Source organism: Falco naumanni, chromosome 13 (genome assembly GCF_017639655.2).
Source record: "Falco naumanni isolate bFalNau1 chromosome 13, bFalNau1.pat, whole genome shotgun sequence".
In the NCBI taxonomy this organism is placed as follows: Eukaryota; Metazoa; Chordata; class Aves; order Falconiformes; family Falconidae; genus Falco; species Falco naumanni.
Window position 1 is genome coordinate 18,543,736 of NC_054066.1, and position 23,068 is coordinate 18,566,803.

Below are 23,068 nucleotides of genomic sequence, written 5' to 3' on the forward strand. Positions count from 1 at the left end.
TACTTAGTGTGAGCTATCTTGGATGAGGGAAGGCTTTCACTGAAGTTCCAATGGTCATAAAGGAAGTCTGTTTGTATAAATTAAAGGGATGTTCCAGGCACTGCCTGTCCTGTTTTTACTCGTGATCATTGATGTGATTTTTGTCCTGTTTTGGTTAAATGCTCTCATTTATTTTTCTTAGTGTCAAAACAACAAAGGGCAGTTTTCTGTGACAGATCTGACATTGTGACAGATATATGTGAGAGTAATGGGGAGAAAATTCAGGTGGGTGAGAGATTCTGCCCACCCCTTACAGTAAAACCACAAAGGGATGACTTCAGCACATGGAATTTTTTCTCACCCAAAGAACCAGTTTTGCCCCTTGTGGAAAGGACACCTACACCTTTTGGACTCTGAACCGAGTGATTCTGCTTGTGATATGCATACCCTCAGAGAACAAGAAAAGCTCATTCTTGGATAAGTAGGAGGCAATGCAGTGAGCCTGTGTGCTGTCTTGTTTACAGGAGTAAGGGTGAATTTAAATCAAAACCGGCAAGCTTCTATCCCCCTGCTAATTTCATCGTAGAGCATCAACCTACAGAGTGTTCTGTTGTCTTGCCGGAGCAAATGCTGAAGTAGTGTTTGTGTGGAGATGCTGTTTATATAAAAATGTACTTTGTGGAGACTGAAGATGATAACTGAACTCAGATATTCAAACTGATTTAACTTTTATTTATATTCCTCTTCCTGTAGGCTACAATTCTGCATTAGTCATTTATCATGGAATGAAGTTGTGGTTGCCACCATAGCGTTGGGGTTAAAGTAGAGGAGACTTTGGAGGAGAGGAATTAATATAAATTTATAAGATATTGCTTGCATAAATAGCAGAAAACAATAGTATTTATACCCTCTTATAGCACAGTTTCCTAGAATAATACATACAGTAATACTATGATATGGACACAGCTGCCGTTCCACTATACGTAGCTGACTTGTTCTTCTGTTTTATCAACTTCATTCTCTGTGAGCAGCAACGTATCCAGCAGAATGGCTGATGAGGCTTGGATGGGTGAACTCCTCAACCTCATTGGGCTCTGGTACATAATGGGGTTAATCCCATTTCTCATCCCATGCATGACAAAGAGCTTGGAATTTTCTGCCACAGAGCTTCTGAAAGAGATCCTGCTGGAGTGCTTTCGGAGGGCCTTTATAGGCTTTGTGGTCCGATAGTTGCAAGTGATATACCTGCTGAAAGCCTCCCTAAATGTTTTGTTGAAGAGTGTATAGACAAGAGGATTCACTCCGGAGGATACATACCCTATCCAAACAAAGATCTCCATTAGTTTTTGAAAAACCTCCTGGTTGCAGGAGTTGCACAGAACTGAACTTATGTTTGTAATGAAGAATGGGCACCACATCAATAAGAAAAGAAAAAATACAATGCCCAAAACTTTTGATGCCCTTTGTTCATTGGTTATTGTTTGCATGGACTTCCTCCCAATTGTAGATGTTCTGCAGATAGATGTGTCATTGGGCAAAGTCTTGTCCTTTCTGGAGCCGTTTAGCATGGCCACCTTTTCTGGTGAGGAGGCAGGCGTTGCGTCACGCTGAAATACTGTGGACACAGTTGACCAAGTGAAACGCTGAGGTGGCTTGTTGATCCAGTAGGCCTTCTTGCGGAGCACTTGGATTGTCAGAAAGTAAGTGACTATCATGATAGCGAGTGGAATGAAGAATGCAGCCACTGATCCGTACAGAATGAAGTCATGAAAACGATCGGGCATCAGGACACACGTGATGTTTGTTGAGTTGCCATTTCCATCTTCAATGCCTCTGATGGGGATCGGAATAGCAATGCCTACAGGAGAAAAAACAAGTACTTCAGCGTATGGTAGTTACTTGCATTCTCTTTTTTTTGGGCCTGAAGCCTCAGGATCTCTAAAGAAAGGTAGTTCCTGAGCTCTGGAGTAGGCACAGGGTGACAGAATGTGAATTGCTGAGGGTATCATAAACAGTACTTTCTAAGACTTGGCAAGCTCAGCTTTGACATAGTGCCCTTTTGAAGGAGATGGGGCCTAACTAACACTTAGTGATTGAGGAAGCAGTATAAAGTTGCCAAGTTCTCAAGTGTGAAACACATGAATTGCTTTGACTCTGGTTGTTAAAATTAGTATGTCTTTTCCTCCAGTGAAATGTTTCCCTAATGCCATCTGCTTCCCACCCCTGCCCCACCCTGTGGCAACATTTGCACTTCTTGAAGGGCAGTTCTGTAAATACATAAATTTTGTCTTTCCCTCTTATCTTAACTGCATCAAGTGACCAGACACAGACAGCTGATCTTTTTTTTCACCCAACCTGACTCTTTCATATATACAAGTAGTTAAATAGTTGCCATAGTTGTTCAGCGTGAGTTTGAGATGGATTTGTTGTTTAAAGTCTCTTACATATTTAAGAGTGTTTAAATGAGGCTAGCTAGCTCTATAATTCACCACTTGTGTAAAAAAAAAAAAAAGTTAGCAGTCTTGTTTTTCAAATAAATTTTTTATAAGCACTGAATTACAGTCAGCACTTCATTTTCCAGCAGTCTGACATTACAACAAAAACAACAGGTTCCTTGCTGTCTGGGTTATTTGTGCTGTTTCCTGATGCCACTTAATGAGATCTAGGGATTTACTGTATTCCTCTGCTGCTCTGCTTACTGAAGTTGGTTGAAGGCAGCAAAGGCAAAATGGTGTACCCCTCAGCCACTTGATCCCTTTCTTAATAAAAGGCATACATTCAGATACAGCAAACATTTAGTATGAGGATTGAACCAAATTAACCTTTGATTTGGAGAACTCAGACTCAGCTGCAGACTACTTTTGAGTTAAATAAAATAGATGAAAAAGTACAGCACTGATTAATAACAAATCAGGCATTAAAAGGTCAACTTGTGTCTTGTCATACTAACAGTTTCCTTTTTTTTTTTTTTTTTTTTGTGATAAAATAGAGATCGTATCTTTTCTTCTATCTTCCCAGCTCTTCCAGAATTTTTTTCAAGTTGGAATTTTGGGGTTTGGCCATGTATGCCTCTGCCAAGAAGGTGGATGTACACACTCTCCTATGCATCACTGGCCTTAATAATCCAGAACAATTTTGTTCTTTCTCTTGCACACAGAGCATACAGCACTCTACCTAGTCTGCTTGCAGCATGCATTAAGTTATTTAAATTAAATGTTTTCACCTCCTTAGCTCACTTAACATTTTTTTTTAAGTGTTAAAGACAGGTGAGGTGCCACATGCAAACCACAGGTGCTAATATAAAAGCTTATCTGTTGGCATCCTTTATATAAACTGTTTGGGGGGGGGGGATAGGAGAGGTGTGTTTCTTGAAGTTAGCCTTTCTATATGCTATATTGCCAGTGTGTCTCAGTCTTCAGTGTGAATGTAACAAGGCACTCATTTATCTTTCAATCCTTGATGTAAATAATTAACCTTTTTTTACTTGGCTTCATGGCACAATTGTAAGGCACAGATTTTAGTAGCATCTACTCAAGGCTTAAAATTGTGTTTGGGACAGAATATACTACCACAGGAACATGCAATCTTGCTTTCCCAGGAGACATGCTATGCATGCAGATGCTGTCTTTTGATTTTTGGACTTTTAGGACCATGAAGAGCAATGATTATCCCTATTCAGTCCTTGCCCTTTCTGGTAAGCCTGAAAAGGAGCAGCAGTTTTGGCAGACTTTTAGGATGTAGCTATGCATGATCCAAGAGGTGGACTTAGGCCAGCCCAGGTGTTAGGGTCTGCTAATCAATCGTGCTTGGCCAAATTTTTCATTTTGCCCAGCTTTCACCTTTTGTTTTATACGTGAAAAGTTTCTGCATTCCTTTTCTAGACTCAGTCTCCCATACCTATTGAAATGAGCCAAACCACGATGATTTTGATGATTGTTGTAGCCCATGAATTGTATTGACTAGCCTGGATTGGCTTTTTAATTGCAATATAGCGGTCTAGTGAGATGGCACAGAGGTGCATGATGGAAGCTGTAGAGAATAGGACGTCAAGGAAGAGCCAGATGGGACACAAGGAAGTTGGAAAAGGCCAGGCATTGTCTGAAAGAGAACAGAAAACTCATTAGAATCTAAGCTTTTTGAGAGTGTTCAGTGTATGGTTTTCCTTTGGCATCAGTACTTTTGAGAAGTTCATAATCCCACAGGAACCAAGCCTTGCCACTGCCTCAGCTGGATTCTGTCTTACATTTTAGTTAGCTTCTAACTGGCATGGCTGCTGCCATCGTATTGATTGGGCTGTTGGTGCGTTATAACCCTTTCCCTGTCTTTTTTGTTCTTTCTAGATCATAAGCAATTTGTAGCAAGGACTGTGGGTAAAAAAGTTCATCCATGACTGTGCTTGTTCCTTGCACCCTGCTGGTAAATGGTTATATTTTCAGCTATGTCTCCTTGATAATCCTATGATTCAAGGTTGTATTAAATGGAGGAGATAATGGGTCATAACCAATGTATTAGTCAATCATGCAGAACCACAGTTGAACCTTAGTGGTGATGTTGAAGAATCTAGTTCACACAGTTTTAAAATAAATTTGCTGTGTCACTTCACCACATGCAGTGAGCACTAATGTGGCAAAGCAGGGCTATTCTCAGTAATGATTTCATAAAAATTGACAGGCTTTCATGCACATGGTGGTTTTTTGGGGTGGGGGTGTGTTGTTCTCTCCCACCCACCCCCGCCCCCAAAGAGGATTTTAAGTCTGGCATCCTGATTCTGACGGTAGTTATCTATCTTCAATGTTAATCTCTATAGTGAACTTGGGGTCTGTCAACTGCATTATATCCAAGATCAAGGTTTTGTAGTGTTCAGCTTTCCAAAAGGCTTGTGGTTTTGACAGCTGGGTCTCCCCTATCAATGTTTAAAATTCAAAACCAAATGAACTTTAAAACTGATTAACTGCTTTATTTTCACTCACTGTTAGTTTGTATTGCAAATGAGTGCTAGCAGCCTTCAATTTGAGGGGCATGTAAGTGTCGTGTGTCTGTAAGAATGTTCTTTAGTCCTAGCGAAGAGTGTGTGAACATGGAAGTTTTTTCTGTTTCTGATGATAGAAGTTGATAAATATATTCTCCTTATCTACAGAATTCAGCTGTATGTAGTCAGTAGGCACATTAATAGTATTGCCAGAGAAATCAATTCTTTGTTGAATGATGATTAAGGGGTGGGAAAAAGACATTTCTAAAGATATATCCAAAGCAGGTTGGTTTTAATCTTCTTGCTCTGAATAAATAGATCTGCATACAGAGAATGCCAAATGAGTTGGACTATTGTAATGCCCAGTTGTATCAATGTGGTAATGTTGCAGTAGTTTGAGATTAAAACATTTTTTTTTTATAATGTGACTGACAGATGGAAATGATAGTGGTGCTGCCTTGACTTGAATTATAAAATTTTCCATCCTCGGGTTTATAAAGTCAGACATAGCAAGTACTTGTCTGCACTCTCACCTGTGTTGGGAAACCTTGCCTGTTAAACAAGAGAATGAATGGATGGAGCTCAGAACTGACCCTCACCCATCCCCAAAGCAGTGAACACCAGGGAGGATGATGTAGGCAGCAAGGCAGAAGGGAAAGAGGTGGTCTATTCTCAAATCATTAACCAGTATCTAGCTGCATATTTCCTAAAATAGATATCATGGTTGAAATTGGCTTCAAAAAATTATGCTGTCAGGCTAGTATGAGAAAGTTGTAATTAGTATATTATGAAACGCTTACTCATACTTAATTTTTTTGTCTACGCTCTCAGCTGGCAGTAAGGTATGGTGCCTTTCTGAAGGAAAAAAATTATAGTTAAAAGAAATAATTGATTTGATGGGCTTTACATTTTTTTGCTCACTCTAGAAAAATAAGACTAATTCTGTTGACTCCGTGATGAAGGATTAGTTCAGATAAAAATGTTAACAATGGAAAGTGTATTCTACATCTTGAAGGATGGTGGATAACACAGCTGGATTTCAAGTGAGCAGCTAATACTTCTGTTGGAGGGTACTAGCTCTCCAATGCTGCTCACTAGGTTGTAGTTGCTTTGCTTCCTGGAGAATTGCACTGTGATAAATCCTTTCCTTCTGTAGTTAATTTACTCTTTGCAAAAGGTGGCTCTGAAATATTTTGCAACAAAAAGCTCTTTTCCTTCTCTTGAATATAGGTGCATTTGTATGTTTTTGAGTTGCAAGAGCTTTTGTTAGTTAGTGCAACTGAACAGAGAAAGCTTTGTCTTTATTTTTGTCTTGTTTTGAATTGGATGCAGAGGGCAGTAAGTTACCACATTCATGACTATAGAATATGTACTGTTGTATTTGTATGTGTGTGTTTTATCTAAAAATCAGAGTAGACTTCAAATGCAGTAGCTGATAAGAATTGAAGAATATTGTTACTGTTTAAACAAAACAAATATTGTGAAACTGAAAGTCCAGAAGAGTCATGTAGTTGTCTAGGTTTCATATCATGGTCTATTTTGCTTTTACTTATTTTGATTTGTTGCTTGCACCTGTGTTAGAAGCTCTGTGCCTAGTGTTTGAGAGATGGCTCTTGGTGGAGTTGTGCATTTTGTGGTGGTGTGTGTGTCACTGTTGGCCTATTCTGTTAGTTTGAGAGTAGGAAAAGGATGGAATATTAATATCCTTTCAGGACTCAGAAAGAATCTCTGACCTTGAACATGACAGTGACCTGCTTGTTCCTTGCCCTGTTTTGTAATTCAGACTGAAGGTAAAATGAGTATGTCCTGCCAAGTGGTGATACAAAGCCATTAGCAGCTCATGCTTAGTTTGAATTGTTGCAAGTTCTGATTCTCCTAGTATAGATCCACACTTGGAGCAGACCAGAACATTTACTGGGCTGACTGAAACTCTCCATCTTTTTTTTTCCTTGGGAGTTGAAAGCTGATTTGAACCAGGTAGTATGCCTAGGTTATCTGACAAAAGTGCCTGCCTGAAAACTTGTCTGGTTTCTCCAGCTGTCAGGTGGCGTAACAGAAAGTGTTCCTCCTTCCTACAAACCTTGCCTCAAATCCTCCCAGTGCTGTGGCAGTGCTGCTGTTGCAAATTTTCCTTGTTTTGAGTCAAACCGGGATAAAATACACATTTTAAGGTTTGTCTTGCACCTTAAGAGAAGATGAGCTTTTACCATAACTGTCTACCCTTGGTTAATCTTTAAGAAAAGCTTTATTTATAGGAAATACCTTGGAAATGTATAGTCCTTAAAGTACAGTATTGATGAGCTGCTCTTGCTGTAAACCAAAAGGTCTTTTGAAAGCTTGGGAGAAAGCACTGCTTGTGTACATGTATAAGCATGATTGAGAGATCTTGAAATAGACTTGGAAGCCATTTGTTCTTCTGCTATAAGGGCTGCTGAAGCGTGTTACCTGTCAAGGATTTTGTTGCTGTTAGATAATGTTGCTTTTACTGAGATGGAAATTAGGTATTTTTAACCACTCGCTGACTGAAGTCTAGGTTTCAATCTTCAAATCGGTGTGCATGTGTCTGTAACTTGCATGTGTGGCGTTCACCCTTGTGTCAGTATTCAGCTGCGTGGGCTGTATAGGCCTGGTGTTTCCAAGCTGCTGTCTTGCTGTTTCACCCCTGTGGCTGCCTGCCTCTTATTTTTCTGCTAAAATTTCTGCTTCAACAGTAGTTGTTCACTGTCATAGTTTCCTTAATTTAGCCAAAGTTTGGTTTTTTTTTAATTAGAGTTGCTTTGTGTAGAATAAAGCTTTGGTTTCTTATTTATCTTTATACTTGAAATTTTGGAAAGTAGCCCTCAATAGAAGTTTTCTCTCATAGTTTGCACAAGCAAGAAGGGAGGATTTGTTGTGGCCCATCAGTAATGGGGAAAGATTAAGATAGTCCCAGGCTACAAACCATTGTTTTTAAAATCTATCAGCCTTGCCGTCTGATTTTTAAGTGGATGAATATCAGGAATAGAGAATATATTTTTAAAATGTATGTGCCCTGTCTCAAAGTAATCCATTGCCCACCAAACCGTGGGGAACAGACTTCTTCCTGCTGCAGGCTTTGCAAATGAGAGGATCTCTCAAGTTTGTTTACTAATTTCACTATCTGATGAATAGCAACATTTTTGCTTTTCTTCAGTAGTTCTAAGTATTAAAAATTTGGATAACTTTTGAAAGCTAGATTTCAGAGAATGCAATTATTTCCTAACATACCCTCCTGTTTTTGGAAGAAATGGGAAGAGTTTAGCCAGCAATAAAAGCAATGAACTGTTTGTATATTCTGACACTTGCACCCCTAAATTGAAATTGCAGTGTGTATTTGTACCAGAGTACATTTTGGTTGCTCTGCTGAGAATAAATAATCTGCTTCTCATGCTGTTATACCTGTGAGTTACAGATTTGTTTATTTTTAAAAGGGGCAGCCCTTTATTACAGAAAGTGTCTATTTCTGAAGTTTTTTCTCTGAGTGTGCTGTCAGGGCATGGAGCCAATATCTGTAGTAGCTTTTGAATTTGAATGCTCTGTGACACATTGGTTTTTACAGTCAGGATCATTTAATGTGACTGCACTTTAGTTCACACCTTTTTCCTCTCAAATATTCTCCACATAATTAGATATCAGTCCCAAACTGGAAGCATAATATTTGTATTCTCTATCTAGAAGTTGCACCCAGCTATTTCATTATTATAGGAACATTCCTGTGTGGAAGTGCCAAGAGGATGAATTTAATTAGCTCTCCAGTTGTCAATGATTATTCAATGTTCAAGTAGTTATCTGGCTAATGTAGCTTCAAGATTTAGACTTGTTATGTATTTAAATGTCTGTTCTAGCTTCATTCCATTAACTCTTCCTGTTTTGCTTGTGCTTTGAACTTCTATAAACACCTCAGCATCTTCCCCAGTGGATGAAGTGGCAAAGCAGTTTTTCTGGTTGGCTGCCAAAGAGTGACTTGTATGCAAGAACTTTGTTTTAACCACTACTGTGTGAAAGGCCGATCAGTCTTAGCTAATTCCAACTAATTTTGCTACTTTCTTGTAAATTTCCTGCAACATGAAAGATGCTTTTGTTTGACTTTTAAATTAAGATTCCTAGCATGCTTTTAAAGGGTTGTAACCAGGATTTAGCACTGGATTAATAGAGAGATTAAGGAGCAATAGTCTCTTTACAAAGTTAAAAAGAAAAGATTTATTCATCTAGCAAAACAAAAATAATATAAAAAAGGCAAACAAAAAACCCTGTACCACCACCAAAAAAGAACTCCACAAAATCCAGAACATGCCTTCCCTTTGTATTGATTGCTAGTCCAATACTAGTACTTTTTATGGTTAGTAGTTTTACTTTTATTATTAATGAGGCCTTTGGCAGGAATTAAGCAGTTACAATATCTGTGTGTAAGTATGTATATACATGTTTCTTGTCTCTGCATACGCATGTGCACATATGTGACATCCTAAGGTTTTTTATAAGCGACTGTGGTGTCGTTTTTAAGTTAGAAATCACTGTCCTGGTCATGTACATTTACTTTTCTTTTTAGACACTGTTACTTGGAAAAAAGGTTATTTTATGATCTCAACACTGAATTCTGACCTCCAGTTCATACATCTGTTTAGGGAGAAGCAGTCTGTAATACACAGAAATTCAGTCTCAAGGCATTTAGTGAATAAACACATTTGTTAATAAAGTGATACCAGTCTTCTGCAGCAAACAAAAGTTACTGATGGCCTTTCTGAAATAAAGTTTATGATTATGTTTGCTTGTTGCTCAGGCAACTCTTAGAGATCTAGCATAGACTGCAGGAGTTCATTTTTCCTTTTGTTATGTAGGGCCCAGGGGTATCTATATGTTAAAGATAATTGTGTAGATCCAAGTTTGTCGAAAAACCCATCTTGTTGATTTTTTCCATTTGTATGATACATAAATAGACAATTTAAAATGTATTCTTTTAAGAAACTTTAGGAGTAAAAGAGAGACTTTCCCATGGAGCTACCTCTGATTAGTTGTCAAAAGCAGTATCTGAAATAAAGCTGAGTATGAGAGAATGTGAAAAAGTCATGTTTGTTCTGTAATGAATAACCAGAAAGAAAATGTCACACTCGGTGTATGTTCATGTAAAAAAAAAAAACCCTATTTTATTCCATATGAACCGGACTAAATGAGTCTCAAACATTACACGGATTGAGGCTTTCTTGGCTTGACAGAGTTAATTCTTTAGGGTGCTTTATGAACCTGCTGCTTTCTTCTGGGTGGGTGAAAAGTAGGTTTCTCTGAAACTAGTACTGGTAAGGTTTGTTGTCTCCAATGGTGTAAGGGAGCATCTCTGGCTGTTCATGAAGCTTGGAATCAATACTAAGATAAAATAATGTGCTGGATTCCAAGAAAGTTCAAAACCTGTTCAGTACACTGAACAGATACCTAGACTTCATTTCATGTAAAAGACTGCCTACAATTAGCATAATATCCAATAGAATAGATACCAACATTATGCTGATGTTTAAAATACTACACTGTACAAAATGTGATTTCCTGTTTCTAGTTCCAATTTAGTATCAATTCTAAGTCTCAGGTGACTATTTTTTTTGAATGGTTTATTTCAAAGGAAAAAATATCCACAGTGGTATACTTTCCATAAAGACATTAAGCTGTATTAAGGTGAGAGGGGGAGAAAAATTAGCAGCCCTCATCCAAATTATTTTTAAAATTGTAATGGTGGAAAGCAAACAGTTCTTCTGTTTAAATTAGACCTTCCCAAATTGTATGCCATATGCTAGCCTGATGAAACAAATGCACTGTACTTACCAAATAATATTATGAGGAGGGCAATCGGCATCACAAACAGACCCACGAGCAAATCTGCCACCGCCAAGGATGTCAAAAAGTAGTTGGTAGCATATTGCAACTTTTTCTCCAGAGACACCGCCAGTATGACAAGTATGTTCCCTCCAATGGTGGGGATTATCACCAGGAGGATCAGTAAAGCTGCCCAACGCACTTTATTTCCTTGTTCATCGCTTGGGTATTCCTGCTTGGGTTCTCCTGCTACTGAGAGAGGTGACAAAGATCCATTGCCAACTCCAGACCCATTCAAGAAATGTAAAGGATAGGACATCTTTGTGTCCAGCAGAAAGTATTCAGGAGCTGTATTTTGCACAGGAAACGGTCTAAGAGTTCACTGTTCCTCTCTGGTCCACGATGGTCCTGAAGAAAGGCCAGCATGGTCAGTATGGTAAACTGGTCATCTGCTATTTTGAGGTACTGTAACCATGTCCGAGCTGGTATCCAATTTTTTTATCCTGTGTCTTGCTGTGTGCAGTTAGGTCTTAAAAATCAAAGTCCTGTCTTGTGTCCATCTCTGGTAGGTAGGGTTCAGTGGTCTGGTCTCCCCTTTATAGCGAGGTTCAGGTTTCAGAAGATTATAGGAGACAGTTCAGTAGCTGTGAAAAGCAGGCAGTGCGTTAGCTTTCTTTTTGTTAGTTTGGTTTTTTTCCCCTTTCTACCGCAGTAAAAAGTGATAGATCAATTTGGATGTTAAATGTTTCCCTTTAGATACAGGGTACATAGATTTGCTCTTTATAAGTACAAACTGATGCAAAGGCAGATGCTCGTGTTGTGTATATGCAACTCCTCCTCTCCTGATAGTCTCCAGCAGCGTGTGCGTAGGCAGATGGCAGTTCCCATATTTCCCCTTATTAAGAATCCTATTTCGCCACAGAGGGTCACCCCAAAAATATCTTCAGAAATTATGTATGAGGTTTCCGTTTTAGTGTCTGCAGCTCCTAATTTATCAGGTGCAGGTCAGGAAGCTGTAGACAATAAAATACTGGTGACTGTCTGAAGGGGACCATAAAGATTTATGGAACTGAGACATCTAAATTTACACATTACTTGAAGGGATGGGGGGGGGGGGGGGGGGCGGGGAGTAAACCATTTGTTTTTGTAATCTGAGCAGGGCTTTTATTAAGCACAGCCTTTTCTTTCCCTCCCTCCCTCTCTCTCTGTCTCTCAACTGCTGGAGACTTAAGCCGTACATTTCCCCCTTCAAGCAGAGACTAAAACAGCTGTCACAGTGTTAAGCTGAACAAATGCTCAGTTACTGAGAAGATTTGATGTGTTGCATTTTTCAGGTGAAGAAAGCCTTACCTCTTTCTCTTGCATTTCACTTTCTCTTGCATTTCAGTAGAGTTCACTTTGCTTCCAGGAATATCCGTTTTGATTTTCTTTTTCGTCATGTGGAGGATTTTAAGATAGGATTTTTTTCACTGCTTTCTTGAAAACAAGTTTTTCAATTGGTTTTATTTTTTAGACTTTTTCTAAAGCTTTTCTCTTTGTGTGCTTTTGTTTAGCACATTTCTTCTAACACCAAGATTAAGAATTTCTGTTTTGGGAAAACTGTATTTCTTACCCAGGTATTTTGTCCAACTCTTGATCGGAGTAAAAGAATCATTCTGGCCACATTTATAAAAAGATAGAAATAAGCTTGTTTTCTTTTTTGCTGTTCTTTTCCATTCTTTTGATGATTTTACTTAAGCGATTAGCAGAGTCTCTGTGCAGTTTTCTCGTTGTTCATTAGCAAAGCTCGCTGTCTGCTTCTGCCCTTGTTTGTTGATTGACTCACTGCGGTGTATCCAGCTCAAGTGCTTGAAAAGCAGGGAAGTAAATGAGTGGGACTTTGGCTGGAAAAGAGCCAGAGAAGGGTTGATTGATTCAGTGCTCCAGTACTATAACGTGTGCTCCTTGTAGCTGTATCGGGATGTGCAGATCCTGTAAATGACCCTTCACGCTATGATATGGTAGTTATATGCACCACAGCGTGCGTATGCCTGCGCGCTTGCTCTCTCTGGACGGAAGCACTGTTAACCCTGAAAAGTTCTGCTGCCCTGTAAACACCCCAGTTTGTTGTTTTTTTTCTTGACAGATTTTATGAAAGTATTGTCTAGCCCTCTATTTTAAGTTACACTGTTACTTTAAATCTTCTTGCAGCTGCTTTTTATTACCACAAATGTTCTCTTTTGTTACCCTTGCAGCTTTCAGTGGATGTGTGTATGGTCTTTAACATCATCTTACAGTTCTGCATTAAAATGCAAATAGAGTTCACTTCCAAAGACATTAGCTGGACAAGTGTGTAATAGTCTTTGAGTTTAAGACCAGAAGAGATCATAATCTGACCCCCTGTATGTCACTGGCCATTACATTCCATGAATTGCTAGTGCTTACCAGGCTTGAGCTGGGAATTGGGTCCTCAGTGAACTCTGAATCAATTTATATTTGGTTTTGGTGTTTTTTTTAAAAAGAAAGCATTCATATCTTTAAGATACAACTACTTTGGGGCTGAAAAGAAAGCTGCTGCTAGAAATTAATAGAAATATTTGACTTAAAGTGTGTTCATATCATACGATAGCAAAGTAGTTTTCGCTTGTTCCTTATTTTTCCTGTGTGAAGGAAACCTTTGGCAAGATTCCATGCTGTACTCATTTGCAACTGACTTTTGATGTCTATTCTTCAGAAAAGTATATATTAGGAAATAAAGATTAATCTACCTACATTAATTTTGTTTCCTTATCTGACCACCTCCCCAGCATAATGTCTGATAGAACTGAGAGAGCAGAGTACGTGAAAACATAGAAAAAGCAGAAATTGAGACAGGACGATACTATATTGGGCTACTGAGCATTTGGATTCAGTTTTCCTGAAGCTCGACCTATGTCTAATAACTTTCTGTTTTATTTTATAAATCTTGAAGGCCCTCCTGGCATTAATCTATCTGTACTTGAAGTCTTTACCAAAATTTCCATTGGATAAACAGAGCCTGTGTTCACTTTTTCTGATTGTACAGGTAAAGCTTGTTTTCCTTCATCATTGACACTTGAGCTATTTTTTTCTTGTTGAAAGACAGCTGGAATTATTACTGCTTTTTGGAGATGGAGCTATGGGCAGTGTGTTTCCATAAAAAATGGAAAACAAATAAACCACCAAAGTATAGTAAAAGATAGATTAATCCTTTACTTTCAGTGATCTTCTTCTGGGGGTGTGTCACAAGCAACTCTTCAGGTCACATCTCTGAATTTAAAGAACAGAATTAAAACTTCCAGGGGAAAAAAAAAATAATGCATCTATCAGAACCATCTGCTGATCATCAGCGTGTTACTGGTGCAAGCCTGTGTTGGAGCTAAAGCATTATCTTGAAAGAGGGGGTTTTTGTTTGGGTTGGTTGTTGGGGGTTTTTTTTGCTTGGTTGGGTTTTTTACTTCTCACACTTTCACAGTGCAGTAGACACTATCCCTCAATCAATCTGGCGTGGGGGAAGTATCAAGAGTTACAGAAGCGTAATTTTGAGTTCTGCATTACCTCTATAAATTTTCTTCATAGGTCTTGCTATCAAGAAGCATCACTGTTGGCTACTGTGGTAAAGGTGTTTTGGTCAAAGTGAAGATCAAGTGTTTCCACTTCTCTGGAATGCCTCAGTGGATGTTACAATGTCATTTATATGACAAAATCATATTTTTAGCTACTAGAATGACTAAATTAAATACGTTGGGAGAAGAGAGGCACCTTGATGAAGCACCAGCAGAAGGCTGTACTGTTGCCTGAAGATTGCTCTGGTGAAATCTGCATAAACGCATTCATACCTGATTGAAAATGAAATTATTTTTTTAAAATGCAGATGAAAACAGTTTTCTTAAGAACTTACAGAGGAAGATTATATGAGTTTAGTTGCATTAGGCATGTATACCTGCTTGGTGCAGATGGCTAGAAAACTTATCTGCGTTTTGTGAGGTTTTTTTAGCTCTCCCAGTTTTGAATAATTTGAGAAACACATCCTCCTTTATAGATACGGATCTGCAGTAGTTCCTTCACTGCATGCTTCTGGCTAGGCTTTCTGTGCCGGCCTGTGTCCTGCCCCCATATCCAGCTCCTTTCCTGTGTTAATGATGATAAACCTTAAATTTTGCTAGACCCCACTCCTGGTCCACTGTACCTTAATATCTGAACCATGCATAGATACTAATTTTTTTCCCCATCCCTTCCTGTTATTTCTGTTTTCAGATTGCCAGTACTATTTTATTTGAATGGAGCTATGTCCACGTTAGATGTGAGCTGACACTGGTGACAGTGTTGTTCAGCTGGTGCATATCCTTCAAGTTCATCTGCTGTGCCTCTTGGCAGCGCTCGGCCTCATCCTCCTGACAGTGGGAGGCTTCCTAGAAGTTCTCATTCTTTAGCAATACATGCTTAGGCAACCAGGATGCATTTCAGAAAAACATTGTGGAGAAGGAGGCTGTGTTGCACACAAGAGTTGCAGGAAGCTCCTGGCAGGGGAATATCTTGGTATTTTTTGTCAAGAGAAAAAGAGACAGGGTTTACACCCTTGCATAATCTACACCAAAATGTGTCTGTCTGCATTTTTCTCTGCAGTTTTACATTTTCTATGTTTTCCCTCTGCTGCTACATGCCCCGCCTCCCCCTTCAGAAATGACTGCAAATTGTGCCATTAGATATCTGCATTCCTTCTTTATTAACTCATTTATGGATGAAATGAAACTTCTGTTAAGCTTTTCTTTTTTTTTTTTTATCTCTCAGTGCACTACAAAACAACTTGTGGAAATAGTTCTGTATCAAGTGATTTATTCATGTCCAATAGTTTAGACAGCCATAAATATTTAGAATCTTTTGAAATATGACTGGAGAGGAATCTAAAAGATATATTTGACATTGTTCTTTAATTCTCTGACATTTCATTTTTCAGTGAGTTGTAAAGTCCTTAAATATTTAGACTAAAAAAATGTGTTAGTGATGCTTCAGGCGCTTCCATTTTTAGTCTCAATCACAAGACCACTGTGGTGGTTTATTTTCAATATTTGGTTTATTTACTTATTGATGCTATCTTAGATATACAGGATTTCATGTTTAAATATTACTGAAATATAAAGAGAAATGTCAATAGTCCTCTAACCTTCAAGGTGTGCAACTTACAGAATTGGCGATAGGCTGTGCAAAGGTATTTGGATGTGGTTCTAACTGGGCTGTGATCTAAAACGAAGTGGAATATGCTTGAAGATATGGCAATCTGAGTTTTTAATTTGTCTTGTGGTGGTGTTGTGTGCCTCTTAGAAAAAAAAATAAAAAATCAAGTGGATTGTTAAAACAGGATTGATGTATCTAACAATGTTCCTCAACTTTTGGTAGCCCAATAAGGCTCTTGTAGGTACAGCCTACTAAGAATTACAGTATCTGCAGATGGTGCAATTGTAATTACCTTCAGAAAATAAAACCAAACAGTTTAGGTACCTTACAGATTCCTAATAATGCTACTATACGAAATGTTTCATGGTGAAAAGGGAATACAGTTTCGGGGTTCTCTGCAAATTATGGGGAACCTTCCATGGTCAACATGAGGGACTGAAAAGAAAACTAACAATTTTCTGTGTCCAGCTGATCTGAGTGGTTTTGTTCATGTTGATCTGAGTTACTAACAATTAACATATTGGGGTTTATATTGTGAATTTTTGTCCTGGAGGCTTAAGAAAAACTTTCTCTTCCTCTCTCTTTGGAAATAATGAAGAATGCAAAACTTTCTTTGGTTTCTCAGAAATTCTAGGGTGCTTACAAGCTAAGTATCAGCTTTTATATCAAGGGTATAACATTGATATGTGTATAAATGTCATTTATATTCAGTTATATCTAGCAGATGAACATCCCCAGGAATGAGATCAAAGTTGAGGCTAAGGCTCAGGTAATTGGGCAGGAGTTAGGCAGCTCCTCTGTGTTCTGTCTGGTTATGGCTTCTGTGAAGATTCAAAATCCTTAGCTGCATAGTGTTCATTTCTTGTGGAGGCTTTGAGAGCAGCAGTTGATGAGTAAACTAATAAAATGCTAGTAGCTATTATGTTTTACTGAGAATTTGTCATTACTGTCTTGGTGCATCTTTGTTTTTCTTCACAGTTTTGTTTATGATTTCTGAAACAAACCATTAACTGAATCTTGAAGGAAGTCCTTCATCTGCAGCCCATATATCACAACAGTAAAACTTATTCTGGTGTAGAGTGGGAATAAAGCTGTAGCTGACTAATGTGTTGAAGCCCTTTAGAATAAACTTGTACGCTTTTTTGGCTTCTTGATTCATTTAGATTCCTGGTAACAGAACAAAGTTGAGGCTGGTTGAGATGTTGGCTTTTTTGTATATGGGTCTGGGTTCACTGACGTCTGTTCTAATGGCTTATGTAGGAGCAGCTGAGCAATTTTCAGATGAAAATGAAGGAAATAATCAGGCCGTTCTTTTGTCGTCGTTTTGCTGTTGTAGTAAAATGTAATTGCAAAAGCAAACTGCTTGAGCAAAACCAGTGTTAGGAAAAAAGGAAGGAACCAGTGCATTAAAGATAATTTGGTTTTTAAAAATAGACATTGCCTATCTTGCTAAGATATACATCCCAGTTTAGAGATGTGCCTTAGGCTTTAATGTAGGAATTTTTAGATTAAATTACTGGACTGTGTTATGGGAAGGTCAGACTAGAGGACTGTGGTACGTTGCTTCTATCCTCAAAATATATTAAATATAATTTAGGTTTAGAATTTTTACTATGACTTTTAAGAGGGTTGGGGGGGAATTGTGTCTGGAGATAAAACTTCTGCCCACTGAATATCCAGACGTTATCATGATATTTCATGGGATGTTCTGTTTAACTTGTAGTCATGTCAGATGTCTGTATTAGGACTGACCAAGAGTAGCCTGTTCCTGAGTGTGACTTCTGATAAGCCATCTACCTTTTTTTTTAGTATTTTTTTAAGTTTTCTCACACTCTTCATTACTTCTCTCCCTCTCCCACAAAAGATTTCTACTCAGTAACCACATTGGTTCAGCCATCAGCACAACAGAGTGGTAGAGGTCTTCAGTGGGGAGCCGAAGGGTTGGTCTCTGTTTGAGAACCTGTGTGGGGCTTGGTACCAGTGAAGTGAAATCCTCCTCCATCAGCAGCAGGATTGTCCCTCAGCTGTGCTGAGTGTCGTGTGGTTGTGCTCAAAGTGAAGGGTGAAAGCCTCGGGCCAGGGCAAGGAGAATGTGGTCGTGCTTTAAACATATTCCCTACCTGGATTACTAGTTGGAAGTAATGCCATGGGAGCGTGAGTGCAGCCTGTAACTGTTTATGAGGGATTCTTAATTTATTTTTTTTTTTTTTGTCACTTGACAGAAATGTTTTGTGTGTTACGAATTTTATTAAGTGTGGGTTTGGGCTGATATGGGCTAACCTTTGGCAACAGTGTGTAGGACTTTATTGCTGAGACACTTTACAAAGCGAGTGAGGAAATGTTACTGCTTAAGTATTGATGCCAACAGTGCTCTTGTGTACTGAAGTCCTGTCCCTCTGATAAGCATTTTTACAAGACATTTCACTTCCTCAGCCCACTTGTAATTCTGTGTGTAATAGAGAGCTAGAATGGGAATACACTTGAAGATTGCAGGACCGAGAAGACTGTATTACTGAGGAAAGTCGGACCCGTTAAGTAGCTTTAACTCCCAAAGTAGATTTACAGAAGGCCTCCTGTCAAAATGTTTGACCATTTTATGGATAGATTTGAGAGAAAAGCATTTGGGAAAATGGCCACAAATAATTTAAATGTGACTAAGAATTTCATAATCAGTGTACTTTAATCCTGATTTTATAAAAAAAACTGTGTGGGAACTTCTGAGCTTGCAGACACAAAAGATGTGTCCAAGTTAATGATTCTATAAAATCCAGCTTTCTGAGCAGGAATTTAATGATTAATGCTTCAAAGTGTATAATCACATCTTTACCAGAAGATGTTTTTCTCTTCCTCGTGTCACAATCTGCCTGTTTAACATTTGCTGAAGTAAAGCAAACACAAAGGTGTTAAGAGTCTTTGTGCAAGAGCTGAAGTCTTCTGTGCAGCTGAATGCTTGGGCTCATTTATTACAGGTTTTGTGACTCCTGGTCTCTACATCAGCTCATTTTTGAAAATCATTGTCAGCATCCAAGTTGTTATTTAAGCAAGAGACTGGCAGGTAGTTTTAAGTGTCTTCTAGTTTATAGTCTTCACTTTACATCATTCTGTTTCCCAGCTCTTCCTCCTTTCTTAACATTTGTCACCATAGCTGCATCTTGGAGGCAACGGTTTCCAGCAACTTTGCCTTTGATCCTCTCTTCTTTTGTGTTGGTTGTTGGGGTTTTTCTGCTGCTGTTTGGAGGGATTTGGGGTTTTTTGTAAGGTAGCGATGGTAGATAGAATTCTCTCCCCATGCAGATGTTTTAGCAAAACTCACAAAGAAACAAGACACTTGGAAGTAGGGTAGGAGACCTGGGTACTTGCTGCTATTACTGCTGAAGCATTGAGTAGCCTCTGAAACCTGGGTGCCTTCGGGTCCTTTCAGCAGTTCTCGGGGAGGACTGGAGCCTGTGCAGTGGTGCTGCCTGTCTGCAGTCAGCTGGATCAGGAGAGAGGGCTGTGAAAAAGTTCAGGACTAGTTATGAGACGAGACTATGGGAACACATTAAAATGAGAGGAGGTAATAGCTAGAGTAGAAATTAAGTGATTTTGTATGTAGAGTATAATTGAAGTGTGAGTGTGGGATTATATGAGCATGTCTTCTGTCCCCAGTCACAATGAAAGAAGACAATGAACCAGATGATTGCTTGTGAAGGACTTTTTTTCTTTTTTTTTCTTTCTTTTTTCTTTTTTTTTACTTGTTTTCTATGATTCAGGTATTCATTTAAATAAAACTAGTGCCGGAGCATACTCTATAATGTTTTTTCTACCTCTTGAGTTGAGTGCTTTGATAGCATCAAGTAGGATCATTAAGTGTCTGTAATTCCTGTGTACAGCAGATACTGCTGCTAACCTCCATCTTCCAGTATAGCAAACATAAGAAGGGAAGCTAAAACTAAGGTGTTTTCAGCTCTTTCTTTATATATTTCAGTTTGAAATCAGTTTATAGTCAAAGTAAATGGCTTGCAAGACTGCTTTTAGGATTGTGAATGTGACAATTAAAAAGCTAGTCTGGGCTGCAAAACAGTGAGATGGAGTGGATAACCAGATGATGTGTGCTTTGAAAACAGGCATAATTAAATGATTTGCGATTTATGGTTTCCTGCCTGCCTCTTTTCATAAGCGTGTACTTGCCAGCTGCATTCCTGTGTGGCTCTTGTGTTCATGGTGTCATGAGATGGGGTAAATTTAACAGATCAGCTGTGATGAATGTGCTTGCAATACCTATGAGTTCAGAATGCAGACTCATCTGACACAGAGGTGCTTACTTTACAAACAATTTCGCCTTTGCTGCATTAGAAATGCTGAAATTGGCAGTGTACGATATACCAAGTGGTTTGTGGGGCATCAAAATCAATGGAGTGATAAATATGACTACAAACACAGGAAGGAAATGCATGTATGCACAGCTGTGAGTTCTGCCCTACTGCAGAAATGCTCAGTGTTCACAAGACACTGAATTAGCAGTGTGTGCTTCTTGCTGTAGGAAATTAAGAGTTCATCTCTCCCAGCACTGGGCTAGAAGTTCTGTTGCTGTAATGACCAACAGGACACTGTTTCTGAGCTGGTGAGGCATGGAGCATTTGCTCCCATTTTGGATCTCTGAAAAGGCAGCAGCATCACAGCATCATATTATAAGGAGGCAACAGCAGACATTGTTGATTGGAAGTGTGTGTTGTATCAGCATTTCATCACATGCTTTGATTTACAGCAGTGGGTGAAGGTGAGGAGTCAGCAGAAGCAGTGAGCGGAAAAGGGAGTTTGGGACCCACCAGCCTTGAAGGCTGATTGATACTGGAGTTGGGTTTTGTGTCTGCTGATGGGAGATTTAGTAATGTGTGACTCTAATGGAGAGTAAACCTCTGCTAATGGAAAGTCTGCCACAACAGCATGATTTCTAGAGATAAAGACCTCAATCTCAATAGATACATCATTCTGCTGGGTAATCTTTGAAAGGCAGAAAACATGTGCTAAAAAGGAAGACTTCAGTAGTGGGAAGTGTCTGGTACCTGCAGCAACAGGGAAGTTTATGTAGTTGTGCGCTTCCTTGTTCTCTTAGTCCATTTGTTCCATCCTACTGGTTGTGTTCTGAGAAATGCAAAACATACAATGTGGAAGAACAATTGTAACATTCTAGTCTCCATATTTTGGAGAACAATAATAATAAACAACATTCTTTTTTTGCCGTTCTTTAGGACTCCTGAACAGTGTCCAAGTGTGGTTTCTTTGCTGTCAGAGAGCTACAATCCTCATGTGCGTTATGGGGCTGCCATGGCTTTGGGTATCTGCTGTGCGGGCACTGGAAATAAGGTGAGGACCAGAAGCATCTATTGCCAAGACTTTTTATGCTCTCTTGCCACAGAGACATTTGTGTGGAAACATCCCACACACAGATAGATTTCTTGCACATGTACACTGCTAGCCAGCTGGAGTAGAGCAATGCTACTTTAAATTATTTAACTGTCCTGGGCATAGAGAATTCTTTTCCTCCTTCTACAGAGTAGATAAAGTAGAAGAATATTTTTATACATTGTTGCCACATCCTTGGAATTTTGTCTTCAAAACTTTTCTTAAGAGTTTTCTTACTGTCAAGTTGCCACTGAACTTTAAATGTATATTCACTACTCCAAAATCAATACTCCTTTGCCCTTGGAGTTGATCTTTTACAGATTGCTTTATGGGGAACAAGGGGGTGCCAGTGACAGGAAAACAGCAGAGGTGTTGCTTAACTTCTAGCTCCTTTTTTCTTTCCTGTGATACACGATTCATGGAAGATGCACATAGTAAAGCCAAGTGTAGTGAAATTTAATGAAATTTACTGGAGTTCCAGATGTGTAATTCACAGCCAGTAAATTTTATTCTCACTTTATAAGTGTCAGTGAAGGATGATTCTCACATATGATAGCCAGGACCTTTTAGAGTAAAAGGATTCCTACTTCTGCTGTGGGAAGTGAGTGGTCATTGGGACAAGCAGCAAGTAAACTTGGGGATAAACTTGATCTACTTCACCCAGATGTGTGTATAATCTGTACTGGTACTGAATTGTAGTTTCAAAACAAATGCACAGCCTGTCCATATGGAAGTAATATTTCATGCTTCTGAGTCTTTGAATAAATCTCATTCTTATCTGTATCGTCCCTTCCTCAGCTAGTATTAAACACTTGGTCTGTGGCTCTTGCAAGCTGAGTGTTCCCCAGCATGTCACTTGTATTGTGAAATGCGTGGAATGCTGACATGCACTGCCTGCCGCCTTTAGTCTCTAAAGCGTACAGACTTGAAAGCAAACTGAAGGTCCTATTTTTATCCAGGTTGCTTTATTCTTAAGTGGAAGGTGGAATCCAGGAGCTAATTATTTTTAACCTACTACATCTGACAAGCTGATTTAAGTGGAAATGCTTTTAGTTGCACAAAGGAGTCTGGTTTATTTCCAGATACATTGTGTGATAAAGACCTAAACTGTCTGATTAAATGCAGAAATGTCAGAGCTTATATTAGTAGGTTTTGAAGGCCCAAATATATTCGACTTTGGAGATCAGAAAGTTCAGCTTTTTGTTGTAGTAGATGTTCCATACGTGGTATTGAATACATGCCAAAGAACGAATGAGTCATCTTCAGGTGCAGAAGCACAGCCTCCAAAATAGCTCATTTGGCAAAAGCAGTCTAAGCACAGGCATGACATTATTCTAGAAGTGGTTCTTAAAAATAGTTTTTTCTATAAAATCAACTTGTTTTTAAAAGCCTTACCCTGACAGAAGGAACCCCAAGAGGGGTCTGTGCTGGGAGAGTCATGCACTTGACTGCATGCTCAGGTCCTCGGTTTAAGTATGGACAGGAGAGAGCTTTGTACAAGAGATTGCCAAGCAATCCTGTCTGACTTTGTAATCAGAAGATCACATAACAGATTAAAAGAGGCTCTCCGAGTTTCTTAGGGTGTATGCTGAGCTCTTATCTCTCCTGTTCCAAAGAGTATCTTAACAGTTTGCTTCGCGTGCTGTTTCAGAGGGCTTTTAGAAAGCCCCTGTGTTGCCACAGATGAAATCTATCTGTGCAAGCCCGTGGCTGTACAAACTGCTGTCTCAGGTTTATTCTGCT

The 23,068-nt window shown here is 38.9% G+C and overlaps 2 protein-coding genes across 2 annotated transcripts in view; one reads left to right on the top strand and one right to left on the bottom strand.

The window, feature by feature from the left end:
- Positions 1 to 23,068, top strand: part of PSMD1 (proteasome 26S subunit, non-ATPase 1) — a 75,584-nt gene that overhangs the window by 27,551 nt on the left and 24,965 nt on the right. Inside the window, exon 17 of the mRNA XM_040612906.1 lies at positions 21,172 to 21,286. Coding sequence (XP_040468840.1) covers positions 21,172 to 21,286 — 115 coding nt within the window. The remainder of the gene's footprint in view (positions 1 to 21,171; positions 21,287 to 23,068) is intronic.
- Positions 691 to 12,719, bottom strand: HTR2B (5-hydroxytryptamine receptor 2B). The gene is made up of 4 exons (XM_040612907.1): positions 12,119 to 12,719; positions 10,778 to 11,412; positions 3,877 to 4,077; positions 691 to 1,837 (listed from the first exon to the last, which is right to left on the bottom strand). Exons 2-4 carry the CDS (start codon positions 11,085 to 11,087, stop codon positions 957 to 959), a joined length of 1,392 nt encoding a protein of 463 aa, XP_040468841.1. The 5' UTR covers positions 11,088 to 11,412; positions 12,119 to 12,719; the 3' UTR covers positions 691 to 956.